The 20,995-nt window shown below is 44.8% G+C and overlaps 1 protein-coding gene across 3 annotated transcripts in view; it reads right to left on the minus strand.

Moving 5' to 3' along the window:
- Positions 1-3,291: 3,291 nt before the first annotated feature.
- LOC133388075 (ADAMTS-like protein 2) overlaps positions 3,292-20,995 on the minus strand; it is a 37,078-nt gene continuing 19,374 nt past the window's right edge. For all 3 annotated transcript variants that reach the window (XM_061634246.1, XM_061634248.1, XM_061634249.1), the window contains exons 8-18: positions 20,682-20,857; positions 18,118-18,547; positions 15,224-15,638; positions 13,880-13,986; positions 11,784-11,910; positions 11,097-11,310; positions 9,105-9,260; positions 8,249-8,419; positions 7,052-7,228; positions 5,421-5,565; positions 3,292-4,845 (exon numbers count right to left, since the gene is read on the minus strand). In XM_061634246.1, coding sequence (XP_061490230.1) covers positions 4,727-4,845; positions 5,421-5,565; positions 7,052-7,228; positions 8,249-8,419; positions 9,105-9,260; positions 11,097-11,310; positions 11,784-11,910; positions 13,880-13,986; positions 15,224-15,638; positions 18,118-18,547; positions 20,682-20,857 — 2,237 coding nt within the window. In that variant the 3' untranslated portion in view covers positions 3,292-4,726. The remainder of the gene's footprint in view (positions 4,846-5,420; positions 5,566-7,051; positions 7,229-8,248; positions 8,420-9,104; positions 9,261-11,096; positions 11,311-11,783; positions 11,911-13,879; positions 13,987-15,223; positions 15,639-18,117; positions 18,548-20,681; positions 20,858-20,995) is intronic.

Raw genomic sequence — 20,995 nt, forward strand, 5'->3', positions numbered from 1 at the left:
TGGATAACATGACCATCTACTCATAATACGAGGAACTGTTGTTAGACAGCAGATTTCTAACTCAAGGGTCAGTGGGATCTGGTTGCATCTAATTTTATCTGGATTGTACCCAATATGATTGAACTGATTATACTAGTACTAGATAGAAGGCGGTGTTCAGTGATTCGTGACAAGCATATTAGTGGAATATTTGAAGATGTATGCATACATATTTTTTGTCCTGTGATCACTACTGCTCCTCTTTGATCCACATGCCTTAATTTAAACCTAATTTCCAAGGTTTAAGTCAGTTGGCCTGAACCAGAAGGGAGATTCATGTGTGGTTCTGGATGTGAACGCTCATCATGCTGTTCATCTGATCCCTACCACATATAACTGAGATATTGGATGGTGACACACATTTTAATACCTATTTTATTTATTTCAGCTATTTATATGCTGCTTAATTACTGAAGTTGCTAAGTGGTTTTCATCCAAGGCCACTCATTCCACACAACAAAGTGCAAAGAGAACTAGATTAATGCGGCCCTGGGCTCCTACTGGGAGGAAGGGCAGGATATAAATCTAATTAATTAGTTTATTAGTTAAAAAGATTAAGGAGGATTTTCGGGCCATCTGTTCTTGCAGGAATATCAACCCTTACAATGCATGTTGTTTGAGAACAAACTATAGTTTTTCTTAATGGTGTTTAATGATGCTTGAAATTACTGTTGGTCTTTAAAGTTAGGTTCAATTCAACACCAAAATACATCTGGCCTAGTGCAATCCCCACTTCCAGAAGGAAAGCTGGCATACTGCTGGTCTAAACTCTCATAGTTTTTGTAAAGCGAAATGATTCTTTTCATGATATGTGGACTGTTATAGCCACGTCCCTATCTTAAATTTGAAAACTTTCCTCAAGACTTTTGCAGAACAAAATCCCATTAGTATCTCCCCTTTATTTGCCATCCTCCCAAATAGAAATGGACATACTGTAGAGGCCCAAATAGCCCAGCATGCAGTGCTCTGTCTTATGCTGCCACTGAGACTGTTGAATCCAAACTGGAGTGTTAAAATTCTGCAGATCTCTTCCGGGTACATCTAGAGTACTGACCCTGAAGACCTGCTTCCTTCATAATACACAGGTAATGCACAGGCACGCCCTCTTTCCAAGCCAAATTTAGGGTTTTTTTTCCTGATCCCCCCTCGCCCCCCATTCCTTCTCCTTTCTTCCTCAAAGGAAACAACCAACAGCCACCTTTTGCACAGCCTTTGCAGCATGTACAGAACAGGCAGGGGCAAGCACTGGAAGGCATGAAGGGAAGAAGGTCCTAATCTGTTATTTTTATATTTCAGACTAGTCTTCTTTTAACATCTTGGCTTTGTTGCTCAGCAATGGAAGCAGGTTAGAAGTGAAAAAGGGAAAAAATACAGACTTTGAAATGCTAACATAGATGTTTGATGTATTTAAGTTTATCAGGAGCTCCATGGCTTGATCAAAAACTCTGTGGCTTGAGACTGAGAACTCTGGTAATATATAGGGGTTGGGGGTTCTCTTGAGCTGCGGTTCCCAGTGGCTAGGCTCCATCCAACACTTTACCTTCTGTGCCACCAGGGCTGCAGCTCTACTTTAGTTTACAGACTCATAAATTAATAAAACAAAATCCCCGTCATCTGCGTTAGTACCGTCAGCTGGTCTGAGGACCAAACCAGTTCCACCAGCCATGATTAAACCCCAGCCTCTCTGAGCTTGCTCTTAAATCATCATAACAACAAGCTGCTTTTCCACATACATATGCTCAAAGCAGCTCACATCAGAATAAAAATGCAAATCATTACATCAAAACTATCAAATAATTATTTCAAAACAAAACAATCCAACAAATAACTGTTTGATTACATGAACATTATAACATTTAAAGTCATCATAGAACGATCAATTAATAACAAACACACATTCCAATACAAAAATACAAGTGACAATCTGTCACTCCAGAATGTTACAGCCTCTGCTGGTTGTTTTTGCTTCTGCTGGTAAAGGGTTCACAGCAGCACCTCCTTTTTTCCCTGTTCCAAATGCCAGGCAGAGGCCTCCCAAAGAAGGACTCACGTATTGCTAGTCTAAAAATCAGGGCTGGCATCATCTCCTTTCACCTGCATTCTTGAGCAGCCAGAAAAATTCCCATTGCACTTAAAGTGCCACTAGTCCTCAGTGGGGCAGATGTTCCAGGAGCAAAGGGGAGGATGTTAAGAAACAGTCACCCAAGTTCAAATGTTGCTGTCTCTGCTGGTAACTGTCAATCTTGTTGCTGCTGCTATCAGCTTGAGCAACTTGTCTCATAGGAGAGAAGTATTACTTCTCAAAATGAAAGGTGGTATATAAGTTAGTAAGAAGACCGACTGACCAGACTAAGCTTTCCTGCCATTCTGTCTTCCCCACCCCACGCTGGGTTGGGAACTCAACCCCCCATTGGTCTCTTCTGCTGAAGGCCCTTTAGGTCTTTGGCTGCCATTTTTTAACTGGGACAGTGCTACTTGCTTCTGGCCCTTTGGGACAGGCAGGTGACTTGTTCTGGAGCTGGAATCCTAATCTTTGGGATCCTGACATCTACCTGGGACTGTGGGTGCTCAAGTATCAGAGTTCTCTTTCAGGCACAGAAGGGAACAGAAGGGAGAAACATTGACCACTGTGATTGGCAAGCAGGATGAAGACCCTGGTTTGGCCAGCCTTGGTATCAGTACTAGGGGCCTGGCCTTTTCCTGTCTGAGTAATAGTAAGAAGCTCACTCCAGTTCCATCAACTGACCTCACAGATTTATATAATCCATGTCTGGATTTGGGTAACCTCTTTTGTTCAGGCATCAGAGTGCTATTTAGATATGGAAAAGATACACTGCACGCCCACACTGCATATGATCTTGCTTTTGTTTGGGGCAGTGTTGAATTATATCATATGAAAACAGAATCAAGGATAATGGATGAGTTATATCCTGGGGCTATGGCTGTTTTCTGTTTCAGGCTTGCATCTCCCCAATCCTTTTCAAAAATACAAATTCCAGTCAGTTCAGACGGCTGGACTGGTTTTTGAAGCTGCCCCTTAATTTGGTACATTTGCACAATCGTACAATTAGACAGACAAAAATTATTTTAACCCAAAGCACAGGTGGTTAGTGTGGGCTGCAATTGTGTTTGGTTTTTGTGACACAACTGTGAGCCGAATTTGAGCAAAAATGAGGAATGAAAACAATAAAATTCTTCCTTATCCAGGCAACAATGGAGTGTATTATCAAACCATATTGGCCACTGCTACCTTAAATTTGAGCATGGATAGTAAGGGGTAGATGCAAGATGGTGCGTAGTCTAGTAGGCTTGAAACTGACCACACATTATCATAAACTTGCATTTAAACAGTTGGTGCAGACATGGGCATTTAAAACTGTGCTGGAAGGAGCAAGACTGGCCTCCACACTTGAGGTTTTCACATGATTGTCAACCATGCCCCTGCTGGCTTTCTTCCTTTTCTGCAAATGCCCCAAAATACCTCCTAGGAGTCACAAAAATTGTCTCCCCACTTTGTTTTGTTTAACTGAAGGATCCATACTCTGGTAGTGGAAAGGAGGAATGCACAGCCTTCAGTTTGTGGGGTGGAGATGACACAGTGCTTGCAAAATGGTGATGCATTGCTGTTGGGAGATCCTTACAAGGATTTTTTTCTTGCAGTCCTCAGAAGAGGAGAGTGGGTTGCTTCCTCACATGGACCCTCTACCTTCTCCCAATGACCTCCTCCAGGGGCCAGTTTCCTCCTTAGCAGAGCCCTCCCCAAAGCCTCACTCTTGACTCCTTATCCTAAAGCATAGTTGCACCTATTTTATGTCTCCCTTTGGTGCTGACCACTACCTCAGATGGCTTTAAGGAATATTAGATAAATTCATGAACCATAATAATAATAATAAATTTAATTTCTTCGTCGCCTATCTGGCCAATGGCCACTCTAGGCGACTTACAAAATTATTAAAATACAATTAATAAAATACAGTAATCCAATAAAAACAATAGATCTATTAGTTGGTATTGGCTAAATTACGTCATGTTTGGTACTCCATATTTACAAGACATATGTCTCGGAATTCCAGCAGCTGTGGAACAACAGCGGGAGAGGGCCATTGCCCTCATGTCTTGCTGATGGGCTTCGCAAGATGCTGGACCAGATGGATTTTTGGCCTGACCTGGCAGGGCTCTCCTTATGTCCTAGTGGTTGCGAAGTGCTTTGCACTGTCTGAAGCATTACATAAATGCAAAGGCCTGAGTTCACCTGGATGTGAAACAGCTAGATTTGTGGAGGGATAAAATGCCAACATCAACGGGACAGCTGGCTGGCTAAAGGAACGTGAAGGATGCCCTGCTAGTATAGGAAGGGGTAGCAGTTCATTAAGCCCCAGGTGTTCCACAATATGGGGACATCAGGGATTTTCGTATTTCACTTGTACAATAAAATATCACTGTGAAGCCTGATAGTTATATGTTGGTGTCTAGAGATCTGACATCTTCTGAAAAGGCCCTGTAAACAGGGTCCTTTTGACTGCTACAGAAAAGATTTTAGTAGCTGGATAGGATGTTCTCCAGGGGCTGCTGCAAGCAAAGAACCATGGCTTCTGGTCTAGAATGCAGATTTCAGTCATGTCTTCTGTCTCTTAAGGACATTTTGCTCCTTGTTCCAGGCAGGGAAGTTAAACAGCCAGGTGTGGAATCAGGGTGACTTGCTCCTACAAGATTTACAGCAAGCCTTTCTGTAGTACCAGTGTGAACAGAGCTTCACCTTTAGGACCAGCACACAGTTAGCTGTTGCTTTGTCTTCACAGTTTTCATCTAGATAATGGAAATATAACAACCGGTGTTAACTAGAGTGTTGCTTGATCCCTCCCTGGTGTTTGCAAATTCTAAGCTGACCATCTCACAAGAACATTCACTGGACTGGGCTAATTTATTTCAAAGAGTTAGCTGATTGACTTCAAATTTACATGGGAACTTTAGCCTTCCTTATCTCTGCAGCTCCTGGCCACTATGTACTCTTTATGCCAGCCCATTTCCTTCCCCCGTTTTCCTCCTCCTCCAGTTCTTCCCTCTTGCCTTCTGTTCCCCTCAATCCTCAGGACCACCCTGCTTCTAACCCTTCTGTCCTGGGCCAATGTTTCCCCTTTTCCCCATGCAGCTATCTGCCCTTTCCCTCTCTTCCTAGAGAGCTGTTTCGTTCCTATCCACCAATGGCAACGACAGACCCTCCTGCTTGCACCATGTCATCATGGCTGCTCAGCCAATCATTAACAGAGACTTCATCACTATTCCCCTTCCCTGGCACACAATCTCCAAAATAGCTGTGGGACCTTCTCTCTCGAGAATGAGCCCACAAGGACATTCCTCAGGAAATGCTCCTCTTTACTTACCTGGGGCATCTGTGGGACACAACGGTAACTGGCATGTCTGCTTGGCTTCAGGCTTGGCAGCTGACTCGCAGCCTTGCCCTAGGACTTCTCCTTGGTAGCATTTTACCTCGCGGAAACGCAGCCCTGTGCCACAGGTCTTGCTGCACTGCAAGGGATAAAAAGAACAACCACCACCAAACGTTCCCCTTTGGCAGGAACTGAGGATGCAGACTGCAACTTTTATAGCAACGGAAGAAGCAGTATGCAAAAAGAGATCCCCAGAGGCTGTCCACCTGTCTCTTTTCACCAAGAGAGACTTACCTACTTGGTTGAATTTTGGATAGCTAGCTGAAGCTGGTGAAGGAGTGTTGTAAGAAAGTTACATTTTTTTAGTGAATTATACATTAAAATTTGGGGACTGGGTTTTAGACAACAGTAGGTGTGTACACAGAAGCTGGGCTTGATCAGCTCATTGGCAACAGCATGGATAATCTTGGTGGGGGAAATTAATCCAGCCCCATGCCTGAGCATCCTGAACAGCTTCGGGGTGCTATAGCTGTTGGTGAGTGCGTGTATAGATCATACGTGGTTTGAGTTCAAGCGCCATATAGAACGTGAATAAGACAGGCCAGGCAAGTTTCTTGTAAGAGTCTTTACTAGGCAAAGACATTAGACACAGCTCTCTCCATTGACATTTCTTCCCCCACACTGAGTTCCTGCAAGTTTCCCACCTTATCACACTCCCAGCCAGCCACTGACCTTGATAGTCTGGCACTCTGTTCTCACAGTTTAACCCTTCTGCTTCAGGTTTCTCTCTCTCTGCTAAAAAACCCTGTCTGTGAGTCTCACAGCCTGCGTCACTGACCAACAATAGCTGGGGATCTGCCAGGGTTATGCATGTGCAGCCCCAGGTGATGGACAGCAATGGGAACTACACACAGCAGCTCTTTGCAGGTGTGGTTCCTCATCTAACTAAGGATACATGTGCAGTAGTTTCTAGCTGAATCAGGGGCATTATATTTATGATACGATGCACAGAGTGATAGACGTGGAGCTGAGATACTTGACTCTGAATGCCCACATGGTCATGAAGCAATAGGGCATAGTATCTCAGCCTAACTTACCTCACAGGATGGTTGCGAGGATAAAGGGGGGGGGGGAACCACATTAGCCACTTTGGATGCCTGGTAGGAAGGAGTGGGATACAAATACAAAATAATGATATTTTAGCTCTTGATTTTAGCTTTTGGATGGCACAGCTAGGGATCTGCATGAATACATTTGCATTCACCTCTTACCTCCCCACAAAGATTTGTGCTCAAAGGTTTGTGTTCAGCATAGCACTAAGGAGATAATTCCGTCAGTGCAAACATTTCTGCTTGCCCTGAGAAACAATCTCCCCCCACACACACTGCATGCTGTTTTGTGGGATTCTCTCAATCCTCTGGAGCAGATTTGGGGAGTATGCGGGGGCACGTGGGGGGAAGAAGGGAGAAAGTCCCCTTGAGCTAACAGGAATCCTTGTGTGGGCTTCCACTAGCGCAATGAGTCAACTGACTACGGCCCATAATCTTTCCTGTCATTCCGTTTCATCCCTGTCTCAAGCCTCCATCATCATAGCCCTCTCCTGTTACCACTGCCTCTTCCTCTACCTGGGACCACGAGGTGGAAAACCATGTTGAGCAGGGTCTCTTGAAGCAGGATGCCTGGACTTCTGGCTTTGGGAGAGCATTGCACTGCTTCCCAGGGTACTCCTTGTACAGTCCGTTCTCTATCCCCACACATAGCACTGTCCGTACCTTGACGCCTCGGCCACACGTGGCATTGCACTGAAAGACAGAAAGGGAGCATTAGTTCAGTTGCTAGCATTAGAGACACGCATGAGGTTATGCAGGGCAAATGCACAGTGGGATCACTCATCATGCTCCTTTTTAAATCTGCAGACCTGGGTGATGCCAGCAGTCACCTCAAGATAGGTGACTCAACATGTCACCTAAGACATTTGCAGATGACCTGATTATTGGGCATTAATCTTGATTTGATTGCAGGAAGGTTAGATGACACTGAATCCAAGCAAGTGTTATCCCACACTTTGTAAGTCATTTCCCCATCATGGTCCTTAACTAGTGCATTCTAGGAAACAGATTTGTTGCACAAGACCTCCCAACCAATTATAATTGTGCAACCCTGAATTTGCTGGTATGTGATTTAATTCCATCCAAAACCAGCAAAAGTCTGGAAGCATTCCTATTCTCTACTGGGCTGAGAGCTGCAGTGCCCTCTACCTTGTGACCATTTGCGGCGTCGGTGGTCATTAATGTTAATGAGGTTCCTTCTTAACTATGGAAGCAACCATAAATCCTGGTGTCAAATCTAGGTTAAAAGAGAACCCTGATTAAGGCTGGCAGAAGAAACTGGGGCCAGGGAAGCAAAGGAGCAGGCAATTCCATGGCTCCCGGACTTGCATTGTGTAATCTGCTTTTAAAACTTCTGTTTTATTTAAGTGCTGCTGGTTTTGTTAGGTTGATTTGTTTTTAGTTCCCCCCCCTTCTGAAACTTATTATGTACTGTGTTGATTTTATGTAAGCTGTCTTGTGTAGGAATGTGGGGTATACATTCATAAACAATGGTAACAAAATAAATAAAGAACTCCTGCTTTGACACCTCTGATGCCCTACAAGGAGAAAGTGCAGAAGAGATCAGAAGCAGGCAGCAAGGCAAAGCACGAAACTGACTTAAAGGTTGGTCAAGAAACACACCCACCAGTAGGCAGCAAACCTTCGTAGGGGGTGGTATGGTGAGAGCAGCAAGTTCAATGTTCCTCCCTAACATAGATGGTGTGGACTCACCTGATCCCATTCCTGCTCAACCCAATGTGCAGGGCAGTTCTGATCTCCACATGGATAGATTGCTAGAGGCTTGGTGTTGGGGTTACATTGGGAGTCTGAGATCACCTTCCCTTCCAAATTGCGGCATGTGACAAAGCGGCTCATTTGTCCCTCGCCACACAATCCTGAGCACTTGGAGAAACAAAAAGGCATTTCAAGGTAACAGTTGCTGAGCAGCAGTCTCTAAGTAGGAAGGTATTTGGAACATTTGTAAGGCTTTTGGCACATTTATGGGATGTTTGTATTCGAGGCAGCCACATAAATATGGGCTGCATGCAGAATTTGCTTTTTTTTTAAAAGAAGTTTCTAGACCTCATGATTGTAGAGTAATTTCTGAAAATACACATGCAGTGTTTGCTCTAGGTTTAGGAACCAAGAAGACTCCCACACTAAGTAGATCAATAATGGCGGATAAGTTTCCTTGAAGAGCAGTTGTCCTGCCTTTACCAACCTTCTCCAAAAATGCATACGCAAAGGGGAGTGTTGAGTATGCTTTCTAGAGCATACTCTCAGTTCCAGGGAGGCAGCACATGAACTGAGTGTGTAACGTGGAATGTGCTACAGAATCCTTTGCAACATGCTGGGATTCCTTGTCAGAAAAGTAAAACAGATTCACTCTATTTGCATAGCTCCATTCATTTCTTGGTTATGAAAGAATGCGACAAAGAGACAAAGGTGTAGAAACCAGTATGAGCCTCCTGCCGGCCACCCCAAAACCCACAGGTGGCAAACCTGTAACCTCCCTGCCTGCTTAATCCTGTTCTGTAAGATGGGGAGAGGGTGAAGGAGAAAACAGAAAGATAGTTCTGTGACTCACCGGTCCCCAGTCAGAGGCAGTCCAGTGCCGGTCACAGGGAGGACCTGCGCATTCCCGCTCACTGACAGGCCTCACTGATTCATTGCACAGATTAGGTTCTACTGAGCAGCGCACTTCCCTCTTCATTGTCCCTGGACCACCACACCGAGCAGAACACTGTAAAGACAGGAACAGGATGGAGGTAGCATGGGACGATGAAGAAGATCACGACAGATGCAGAACAGTGAAGAGGCAATATTATATTATGGTCAAGTTTGTTCTGTCATGAACACTATGGGATCACCCTTTTCACTTACTCTACTCAGGAAAGCAACCTAATATTCCTGAGGTGATTAATGCAATGTTAGCTAAGGGTCAATTCATACAAATCTTCCTGACAGGGCCATCGCTATCATGGGGCAGAATGAGACGGCTGCCTCAGGCAGTAGATTTTGAGCAGCATTTAAAAATGCAAATTGTCAGTAATGGGGAGTTTGTTTTTTAGTTGTTTGCCGCAGATGTCAAAATGTTTTGGGCCTGCCCTGTTTAATGAGGTAGTAGAGTCCTCATGGAGGTATTGAACTACCTTAGTTTCATGTGGTGAGACATTAAACTGAAACTTGTCTGGAAAATTAGCCCTCTCTATTGTGACAAGTTTCACCAATTTCACAAAAAGATAATTTCCTAGAAAAAGTTCAGTATATGAAACAGAGTTCCACTAGAGTAATAAAAGGGGTGATGTCACTCACTGTAAGGCACTGAGGTGTGGGTATGTGTATCCCAAACTATAACTTCTTGCAGTCAGTCTCCAGCACCTTGCACCATTAGCACTCTTGATCCTTATACAGTGAGACAGACTAGACCTTCAGGAAAAGGTGCTCTCCAGCCTATAATTCCAGCCTGAAGAAAGTCCCAGGCTATGGTCTGAAGGCACATAAGGCCAGCACCCTGTTGAAGCTAAGCAGGGTCAGGCGTGGTCAGTGCCTGGATGGGAGACCTCCTGGGAACCGTATGTAAGCCGTCTTGGGATTCACCATGAAAAGAAAGGCGGGGTAGAAATGTCATAAATAAATCAACAAGCCTCCGATGTCTGCCTGATGCACTGCCTGACCTCCAACTGACCTGTGACTATGTCCTCAACTGCTCACATCTGAACTGAACCCCAGCTGTAGCCCATCCCAGAGCTAGGCCAAAGCCCACCAATCTATATAAGTAATAGTCTCTGCATAAATGGCCAAGATTTCAAATTAGTCAGGAAATGGGGAAGGGGCTGAAAAGGTATTTTTTTTATTCTTTAGATGGGTGGCAGGGGAGGTGACACAACTGGATGAGGAAGGGCTGGGGGAGTGAACTTAGTTTCCCTTGGCTTTCTGAATACTTGTGCCAGTGAGTTCAAGTGTTGTATTGTGAATGCCATTTAGCACTCATTTAGGGTGAAACTCGATGTTACACGGCAGATGCAAGTAGCAGCCTCTGGATTGGCTTTTAAGAGTGGGGGAAAGTACTGAAAAGTTGGCATGTGAAGGTATGGATGCGGTTGAAAGAGCGATAGAAATTGACTGAGGGCTTAACCCTTTTCTGGGAGTTTATGATGAAGGGCAAGTAAATTTATTGATTGAAATAAAAATAAATGAAAACAGATAATAGCTCGTCCCTCATACAGCTTATCCTGGAGGAGCCCTGCCACTGCCTCAACTAAAACATGGTCCCAGAATTAAGAATATGTGTGCAAAACCCACTGAAAGCATCATATGGGGCAACTTTTAAACACTTTTCTTTATTATGCTAAAGCTACTGACTGGTATCTGCCTTTAGAATGGATTTCTCCCACATGCTTCTGTTATGGAAGAGGAAGAAAACTAGGGTTGAACACTACATGATTCTCCTCCATTGCTCCTCAAGTGCCTAAGAAAGACATTTAACTTTGCATTTGAAGAGAGGCCCACTTAGCTATTTCCGCGGGCCCATATTGTAGACCATTCTTTCAGTTAGTCCTGCCAAAGAGCCACATACCTCAGACCACTCTGAGAGCTCCCACTGTGGCCCACAAGCTTTGTTCTTGCACGATTTCCGTTCCATGGGCCTGGCTAGCCCAGCTGACTCACACATATCATCGTACACAGAGCTGTCAAAACCTGGAGCCAACATCTTCCAACAGCGCACAGTTCGATACTGATAGCCTTCACTGCAGGTCCTGGAACACTCACTCCACCGGCTAGTCTCCCACCTCCACGCAGGATCCAATGGCAAGAAACAGAAAGAGCAACCTCAGCTTAGTATAAATGAAGCTGGAAGATCAGAACAGTGGAATGACTGTATCTGTCAAGATATATAAGATGGCAGCCTAACACAAGAGCCTTCCAGCTCCTTAACTGTGCGAGGTTTTATAGTCACACAGTGAAACATACTTCCCACTAAAAATGTCAACCCTGCATGAAAATGTTGGTCTGTCAATTAAGTAAGCTTTTGTCCCCTTCCAAATGCAAAGCAGATTCTTTATTATATAACCACATCATTCTCTCTAATTTCCACAGCATTTTCTACACATCTGTAAAAGGAGATAGAAAAATATTACATGCAACTACCTTCCACCAACCTCGAGCTATAGATGTTATATTTTGGTTCAGGATTAAGATTACACACACACACCACGATACACCCACCCCAGTCCCTTTCCAGGAATGGACTCATTTCACTCACCTAGGCTGGCAGTCTCTGCCTGCACAGAATTCGTGGGTGGGTTCAGGACGAGTGAGGGCATCACAATATGCTTCTTCCACTTCCACGCCATCATAACGGACACACATGGCGTAGGAGCTGCTGATCCCTGGGTGGACACCAGAAGTGTTTCTTTTTAGTCAATATTTGTTAAATGACCACTAGCAGCCCTCAAGAACTAGATGCTTCACTGACAGCTGCTAAGTAGTCGGGTCAGACACATAAGTGACTCATATTATTTATTTTTAATGTTTTTAATTGCTGTAAACCGCCCAGAGATCTTTGGCTATGGGGCGGTATATAAATGTAATAAATAAATAAATATGTCACACACACACCCCAGGTCTCATCTGATGGGAGATGTGCTTTCCCTCCAGAGGGAGATGTACATTGTGTCCCCGCAATGTGAGAATGTACATCTTTGGAAAGGAATACGCTCATGGGGTCTGAACTGGCGGTGACCAACCAGGAGAGAGACCTCGGGGTTGTAGTGGACAGCACGATGAAAATGTCGACCCAGTGTGCGGCAGCTGTGAAAAAGGCAAATTCCATGCTAGCGATAATTAGGAAAGGTATTGAAAATAAAACAGCCGATATCATAATGCCGTTGTATAAATCTATGGTGCGGCCGCATTTGGAATACTGTGTACAGTTCTGGTCGCCTCATCTCAGAAAGGATATTATAGAGTTGGAAAAGGTTCAGAAGAGGACAACCAGAATGATTAAGGGGATGGAGCGACTCCCTTACGAGGAAAGGTTGCAGCATTTGGGGCTTTTTAGTTTAGAGAAAAGGCGGGTCAGAGGAGACATGATAGAAGTGTATAAAATTATGCATGGCATTGAGAAAGTGGATAGAGAAAAGTTCTTCTCCCTCTCTCATAATACTAGAACTCGTGGACATTCAAAGAAGCTGAATGTTGGAAGATTCAGGACAGACAAAAGGAAGTACTTCTTTACTCAGCGCATAGTTAAACTATGGAATTTGCTCCCACAAGATGCAGTAATGGCCACCAGCTTGGATGGAAGTCATTTAAAAGAAGATTAGACAAATTCATGGAGGACAGGGCTATCAATGGCTACTAGCCATGATGGCTGTGCTCTGCCAGCCTAGTCAGAGGCAGCATGCTTCTGAAAACCAGTTGCCGGAAGCCTCAGGAGGGGAGAGTGTTCTTGCACTCGGGTCCTGCTTGCGGGCTTCCCCCAGGCACCTGGTTGGCCACTGTGAGAACAGGATGCTGGACTAGATGGGCCACTGGCCTGATCCAGCAGGCTCCTCTTATGTTCTTATGAATTTGTACATCCCCAACTTCCTGAGAAGATCCAGAAGCATGGAAAGGAAAGTCACTCATCTCTTCCTTGGAATCCCTGAAGTAGCTCTGAAGAGCTGGGCTACACAACATCTTAAAGTTGCACAAGTAGGCAATCCCAGTACATGCATTAAAAAGCTGTGTACTAAAGAATTTATTTTTAAAATTAATTAGTAACAAAAGCATAATAACAATTTATTATTAAGCCCATATGCACTGCAGCACTGGGCAGCTAGAAAAAACGCACACTCAAAAGTCAGTAATTCTATCGTATGGATACTGAGAGCGGGTTAGAATGGAGAAGGACCACAGCTCACATGCCTTGCAGGTGGAAAATTCCAGGTTCGGTCCCCAGCATCTCTGGGAGGGTGGGGCAGGGGAGCTCACCTAACTCCTTATATTAGACAGCCACTGCCTGTCAAAGCAGGCAATAGTAGACTAAATGGACCAGTGGACTGTCCTAGCTGGGGCTGCTGGAAGTTGTAGCCCCAAACATCTGGAGGGCCCAAGCTTAAAGAACGTTGTTCTATGCAGAATTTGTGGGGGGGGGAGTAAGAATACAGAGGTAAAGCAAACAGTCAACACATACATGGATGTATAGCAAATGCATTGCTGTCAACCAGAGTCTACAATACCAGTACAGTGTTGCTTCTTTCTAGAAAAGTTCCTTATAGTAAGATCCTTTCTAGGGGTTAGACAACTAGGCATGTTTGAGCAAAAAGTTCAGTGCCTCACAAGACTCAGTCTCAAAAGGCATCACAGCAAAGCTACCTGATGTGCACGTGGAGCTGCAAGGAGCATAGGCTGACACTTTCCAGCGATACATGTCAGCCAGGCTGATGTCATCATGGCCAAGGGGATTCAGCTCAAAGTCATTGCTGCAGGAAAAAAGGAGCTTGCATGAACTCATAGATGGATTATCTGCTATGGGAAGGAAAGCCTTTGCTACCCCTTCTTGGATGCTGAGGGGGCTAGGAAAGGACCCCAGAAGTGAACACATTCATTGTTCCTCAAAAGTCTCATGTGTATCCAAACTCATCATACTGTCCGTCAGGATTCCTAGGTATGGGGTTACTACTGCTTTTGTTTTTAAAATTTCTTTTTCTGTCTGGAATAAAATTAATAAAAATACATTTTTTAAAAAAATCTGACGTGTATCGAAACTCAGGTGCTGGTGGGCCTGTCAAGGATGTTCTTCTTTAGGCCAGTAATTCCCAAAGTATGGGCTGGGACATCCTAGCATGCCACAAGAAATGCATAAACTGTGAAAGGCTTCTGGGTGCCCCCAATCTCCACATACGGAAGAGGCTTCCCATTGTGCTTCTACACTAGTCCAGTGGTTCCCAACCTGGGGGCCGGGACCCCCAGGGGGGCCGCGAAGTAATCCAGAGGGGGCCGTGAACAGTAAAGAAATGAATTATTTATTATTATTTTTTAAATAAGTCTTCATTCCCTCGACACTGTCTGCTTTCCGCTGCAGATGACACCTCCCCTTTGCTCCAAACGAGAGGAGAGGCCTTTTCTGAAGCGCCAGAGCTTCTTTCAGGTGCACTAAGGGCAGGCATCTGCCTATAAAATACATGGCAGATGCCAAAGGAGGCTGAGGGTGCAGCTACCAGGAAGAAGAGGGGATTACTATCACTGATTCCAGTCTCCTTGCACTGCCGCTACTGGCAACGCCCTTACTTAGAATGAGAGGAGAGGGCTTCTTGTGAAGCAAAAAGAAGCAAGCCTGCAAAGAAAGGCTGCTTTGCCCCTTCCTTCCTGGCAGCCAGCCTGCCTCCCTGTGGGGAGGGGGTCACAATTTTTTTCCAGCTTATAAAAGGGGTCCCGTGCTCATAAAGGTTGGGAACCACTGCACTAGTCTAATCAGCCTTCACTGAGGGTGGGTAATTCTGCTGTGATCAACTGTACTATCACTAAGCACAGGTGTTTGGGGCGAGACTGAATTCAGTATGCTGGTATGTCTGTCTACCCCTCAAATGGTGAAGATCAGAGGAATCCAGGCTCACACTACGATTAAGAACCCTGCTTCAAGTTCTTTTTACATTACAGCTATCTTCACCCTAAGAGGACATTTGGCCCTTTATACTAGGGAATATTATTGCTACTCACCTTTCAGTGCCAGGAGCCCGAAGAGGTTCCGAGCGCTGTTTGTTCCCGAAGTTAGTCTGAAGGCCGGTGCTGGAACTGGGCTCGGAAACTGTTGCCATCACAGTGCCATTTGCTGCTTCGTCCACTGTGTCAGCTTCAGCATTCACATCCTCTAGAAAGTTCTTTTTCGCAGGTCGCTTATGCAACCCTTCTGACCACTCTACCAAATTGTTACCCCAAAATCCAACTGTTGAATTCTTCCTCCCCAGCTTAATTGTCAGGTAATGAAATCCCCTACAAAAAGCAGCATGTTGTGGATCTTGGAGACACAATTTCCTGAAGAGGCGTTGCCCGATCCTGCTGGTTTCTTGGAACTCAGGCCTCGCTGCACCCTGAGGCATGGCTGTGCTGATTGTAATATAATTGAGTCTGGCAGCTTAAAGAAAACAGGGTAATAAGCCTAAAGGTGCTCAGAAAACTAGTCAATTGCTAAATACTCTCACCAGTTGCTAAATACTTCATCACCAATTCAGTTAAAGGCATTTGTTCCCAAAGAGGTATGGAATGATGCTCACTTCACCAGGTATGTTCACAAGACAATTCTTGTGTGATTTGGCATGTACAGTGTCATGAAAAAGTATTTGCCCCTTGTCTGATTTTCTGCGTTTTTGCATATTTTTGGCACTGAATGTTGTCAGATCTTGAACCAAAACCTAATATTAGAGAAAAGGGAAGCTGAGTGAACAAACACAAAATTTTGATATTTATTTCATTTATTTATTAAAGAAAGTTAGGCAACACCCAATGCCCCTGTGTGAAAAAGTAATTGCCCCCCTATTAACTCAACTCAATGAAAGGGATTATTAGGGCCAGAAGCTTGAACATCTTGGTAAACAATCAGGCCTATTTTGGGCACGCCCTGCCCAATATAAATCTGGCCCTTGCCATCAGATTGAAGTTGCCAGCACACAGGTTCCAAAGCCACATCATGCCACGATCAAAAGAAATTCCTGAATACCTCCGGAAAACAGTTGTTGATGCATATCAGTCTGGAAAGGGTTACAAAGCCATTTCTAAGGCTCTGGGGCTCCACCGTACCAGTCAGAGCCATATCAACCAAATGGGAAGGTTTGGGACAGTAGTGAAGCTTCCCAGGAGTGGCCATCCTGCCAAAATCCCTCCAGGAGCATGGCATAAAATCATCCAGGAAGTCATGAAGGTCCCCAGAACAACATCCAGGGATCTGCAGGCCTCTCTCGCCTTAGCCAAGGTCAGTGTTCATGACTCCACCATCAGAAAGACACTGTGCAAAGAAGGGATTCATGGCAAAATAGCAAGGCGGAAACCACTGCTCACTAAGAAGTACATGTATGCTCATCTAGAGTTTGCCAAAAAGCACCTGGATGATCCTCAAGAGTTCTGGAACAATATTCTATGGACAGATGAGTCAAAGATGGAACTTTTTGGGCAACATGGACCCCGTTATGTCTAGCGAAAACCGAACACTGCATTCCACACACAGAACCTCATACCAACAGTCAAGCATGGTGGTGGCAGAGTCATGGTTTGGGGATGCTTTGCTGCATCAGGACCTGGATGACTTGCCATCACTGAAGGAACCATGAATTCTGCTTTGTCTCAGAGAATTCTACAGGCAAATGTCAGGCCATCTGTCCATCAGCTGAAGCGCATCCAGGTCATGCAGCAAGACAATGATCCGAAACACGCAAGCAAGCCTACATCAAAATGGTTGAGGAACAAGAAATTTAAAGTTTTGGAATGGCCTAGTCAAAGTCCAGACCTAAATCCCATTGAGGTGTGGTGGCAGGACCTGAAAGGAGCAGTTCATGCTTGAAAATCCACAAATGTCACTGAGTTAAAGCAGTTCTGCATGGAGGAGTGGGCCAAAAGTCCACCACAGCACTGTGAGAGACTGACCAGGAACTACAGGAAGTGTTTGGTTGCTGCTAAAGGTGGCGTAACCAGGTTTTAAGTCTAAGGGGGCAATTTCTTTTTCACACTGAGGCATTGGGTGTTGTTTAATTTTCTTTAATAAATAAATGAAATAAGTATCAAAATTGTATGTTGTTTGTTCACTCAGGTTCCCTTTTCTCTAATATTAGGTTTTGGTTGAAGATCTGACAACATTCAGTGCCAAAAATATGCAAAAACACAGAAAATCAGACAGGGAGTAAATACTTTTCCATGGCACTGCAGGCAATGTAATATAGTATCTGGCACAGGAAAGACCCTCTTTCAGTACTTCTAACCCTCACTGTTTCACATATAAATTTGAAAATGAGAAAGTGGTGCCCATTAAAAAAAAAAAGCTCTAGACTTCTTAAAATTTCTTTTGCTCTTGAACTGAAACTAAACTTGGAATAAACAATGCAAATCCACAGATATCTGGATTTCAATTAAAATGTCACTATTACAGAATTTTCGTGTTCAGGTTTAGGATAAATTTCAGATTTTGGTGAACACATCCATGTGCATCAGTGCAAAATCCCAATGTTTGAATTTTTGAAATTTGTAACTCTACAAAGTTATTTCAGCTATAATTGCTATTAGCCCTTCCCTTGTGGCCTGTATTATGGCTTTCCTCGTCACCTCTACAGCCCTTCATACAACCACACTTGTGCCCCTCACCACAACAGTGCTCCTTGACCAAAGAAAGCTCACAACGATGTTACACCTCTCCCTCCCGCATGCACACACAGCCTGAATATGGGATAGGAATAAGGCATGGTCTAAGTAACAATAGCTGTAAAAGAAAAAGCACAGCTTTGAGTTTCCGATAGGCAGCATTTGCAGCACATGACACCCTGCCCCTGCCCTCCAGCTTCACATGGAAGCAGAAGGAATCTAGTGCTGCCTAAGTTTGAGAAGATGAAGTGAGAAGAAAATATACTAACCTAGATCTGTTTCTCTGCCTACTGCCATCTCTTCGTCATCACCTGCTCCATTTGTGTGATAGACCCGTTGGACTTGGAACCCAAACTTTCCATCATCTGCCCCGTGTTTCCAGTCCCAGTCCCTGCCTTGAACAGTGGAATTAATTGGGAAGAAATTCTGGCCTTTGAAGGCTATGCTTCCATGCTCTTCCCCCTGTGGGAAACGTTCCTCTATGTCATCAGGTGCAAGAGATAACCAAGTGGCATTGAAATCTTGGGGAATGGATGAGATTGCATCTTGGCGATTGTGGCTGTGGTTGGGCTCTGGCAAGTGAAGAGAGAGACTAGGCATCTTGATTACCGGAGGAACAGTTTGAAGAGCCGGTGACAGCACCCTTGGCACAGTGTAGTCATATGTTACATGGGGGATTTTCCCATTGAAGTTATAGTACTGAGTTCAACAAGAGAAAAGAAATGAAGCAAACCAAAACAAAATCAATCCATTGGGACTACCAATGTCAAGACACCATTGTATCCAGACCCCTCGGAAAGAGACTCCATTCCCCGCCCCCAATAACAACCCTGAGCCAGGATCATTTGCTCAGGTAGTTTGACAACCCCAGAATCTGCTGGACCCCTCAGGTCTGAAGGGGAACTTCTGAAAGACCTCTCTGAGGACAAGGAGACTCACACCCAGATTCCATTCACCTGTTTGTTCTCTTAGGAGTCCACACTGGGGAAAGAACAGAACACAATCCAAGGACCATCAGCCACTGTGCATCCTTCCAAGCAAGTAACCTGCTCTTTAAAATCCCCGGTGACTCTGGCAGTACTTGGGGGTAACGGTTCAAACTTTGGACTTGGCAGAGCAACATCTGCCTTACTTAGGACCCTCTCCCAGGCTCCCCCGACATTTTCTATCTGCAAACTGTACCTGGGATCTAATATCATTGTTGATGAATTCCCACTGGAGATCGGTCTTCTCCAGGCCTTCCTTTACTGCCTACAGGTACATTGGGCATACAAATCAGGACTAGAGCCCAATGTGTGGCCTGGTGCTTATCACAAGATTCATTACACTTCTTAAACTTTATCTGACTAATAGACTATCCTACAATCAATTCTGATGCAGGTGAGCATCCAGAGATGATTTCCACCACCTCCTTCCTCGTCTACAGTCTATAATATTATCAGTTTATTCCAACATCTGCTTGTACAGTGTGTCTTGGTTACCCTCTGTGTTAATTAATCTAAAATAATTATGAGCGCATGACAGGTAAGAAAGTTTGACCTGGAAGAAATGAAGAGAAGCCCGATTCTTGAGAAATGTGACACCTTGAGAGAGACAACAATGGATTCCTAAGTGAGTGGGATATAGATTCCTAGTTAGAAAGAGCCACCTTCCCACAAATACACTTATATTGGTAATTATACAATGGGGCATATGTGAAAATTTATATAGCCAGTAGACTAACAGGAGACAGATTTTAATGAGTATAGACGAGCTTGGGATTTGCTATCTCACTAAACCAGCATGGCCATCCTCCCTGGTACCAGCAGCTCATACAGCAAGACCAAAAAGGATGGGGGAGAGAATTGTCTTTTCCGGGAGATACCTGAACTAGGCTCCAATGCAGCTCTGCCCAGCCTCTAGCCTCCAGCTTAGCAGGACTACATCTCTGCTCAAGCAGATTTGCTGCCAGCTTGTAGGGAGGCAGCAACCTCCCTACAACTGGCCCAACTCCAGCAGCTCTGATGCTTCACAGGCCAAGAAGGAGCCGTGCAGGATAGTGGAGTGGCAACTCTGGCGCGAGGCAGGCATCGGCACTACATAGAAAAAGACAGTAGTAGTGGACCTTGTCTTTTGGACTCAGAGGATTTGAAGCTGGTGGCTAAATCCTAAGAACACATGAAGCATGGTGAAGAGACCACTACTCTCCGGTGAGGCCTTTACCTCGTTTGCTTTCCCAGCTAACCCCTTGGATACTTGGCTGGTATCTAAAACCTTTGTCCTGCACAGCCTCACACCTTTTAGTTAGCATGGAGGAGATACAGAAGTTTACCATGTAGCAGGATTAAAATCTGTGTGCGCTAACAGTCTTATAGAAGCTGAACCTGTAAAACATCCAACTATTATTTTTGCAGTGGATGCTTTGAAGTAGGGGGCATTGTCCTTTAGTGGCTCTTCTCAGCTTCAATGATGCCTTCCGAGCCCTTTTCAGTAGTCTGGTGCAACATGTGCAGAAGCTTGCAATCTGATCCAAAAGCCTACTGAGTTTGGGACTTAAGATTCAGTCCACGTGAAGTTAATGCGACTTAATGCGACTTGGGAAGTTTGCCTCAACTCAGATTGTGGATCAGATACCCAGTTCCCTTTAACTTTGTGTTTAGAGCAGGTGTGGGGAACCTTCAGATGTTGCTGAACTACAACGTCCATCAGCCCCAGCAAGCATGGCCAATGGCCAGGTATGATGGAAGCTGTAGTTCAGTAACATCTGAAGAGCCAAAGGTTCCCCACACCTGGATTCTTGGGGCTCACAGAAGAAGCAAGAAAGCAATTAGATCATATAATCTCCATCACTTACCATGGCATTGAGAGACTGGTTGGTGGGCCCCTGCGCAATAATGTACTCAAGGCCATCAGAGTGGAGGTTGGAAGGCCGGCGGTATTTGACCACAGTGCCAGCTACTCTGAAGTTCTGTGGATTGTCAATAGCAGAATTCCCATTGAAGAAGAAGTGCCCAGCTTCATCAGCTAGTGCTACCAAGGAGACAGAGGGGGAATGAAAGATAGAGGCATCTCCCATGCAGGTGTCAATCTAGGGATGTGCAACTGGAAGCCCAGATACTCAAAGTGGCCTGAGAGGACTCTTATCTGCTCTCAGCATAGCCCTGATCT

Source organism: Rhineura floridana, chromosome 6, assembly GCF_030035675.1.
Source record: "Rhineura floridana isolate rRhiFlo1 chromosome 6, rRhiFlo1.hap2, whole genome shotgun sequence".
Classification (NCBI taxonomy): domain Eukaryota; kingdom Metazoa; phylum Chordata; class Lepidosauria; order Squamata; family Rhineuridae; genus Rhineura; species Rhineura floridana.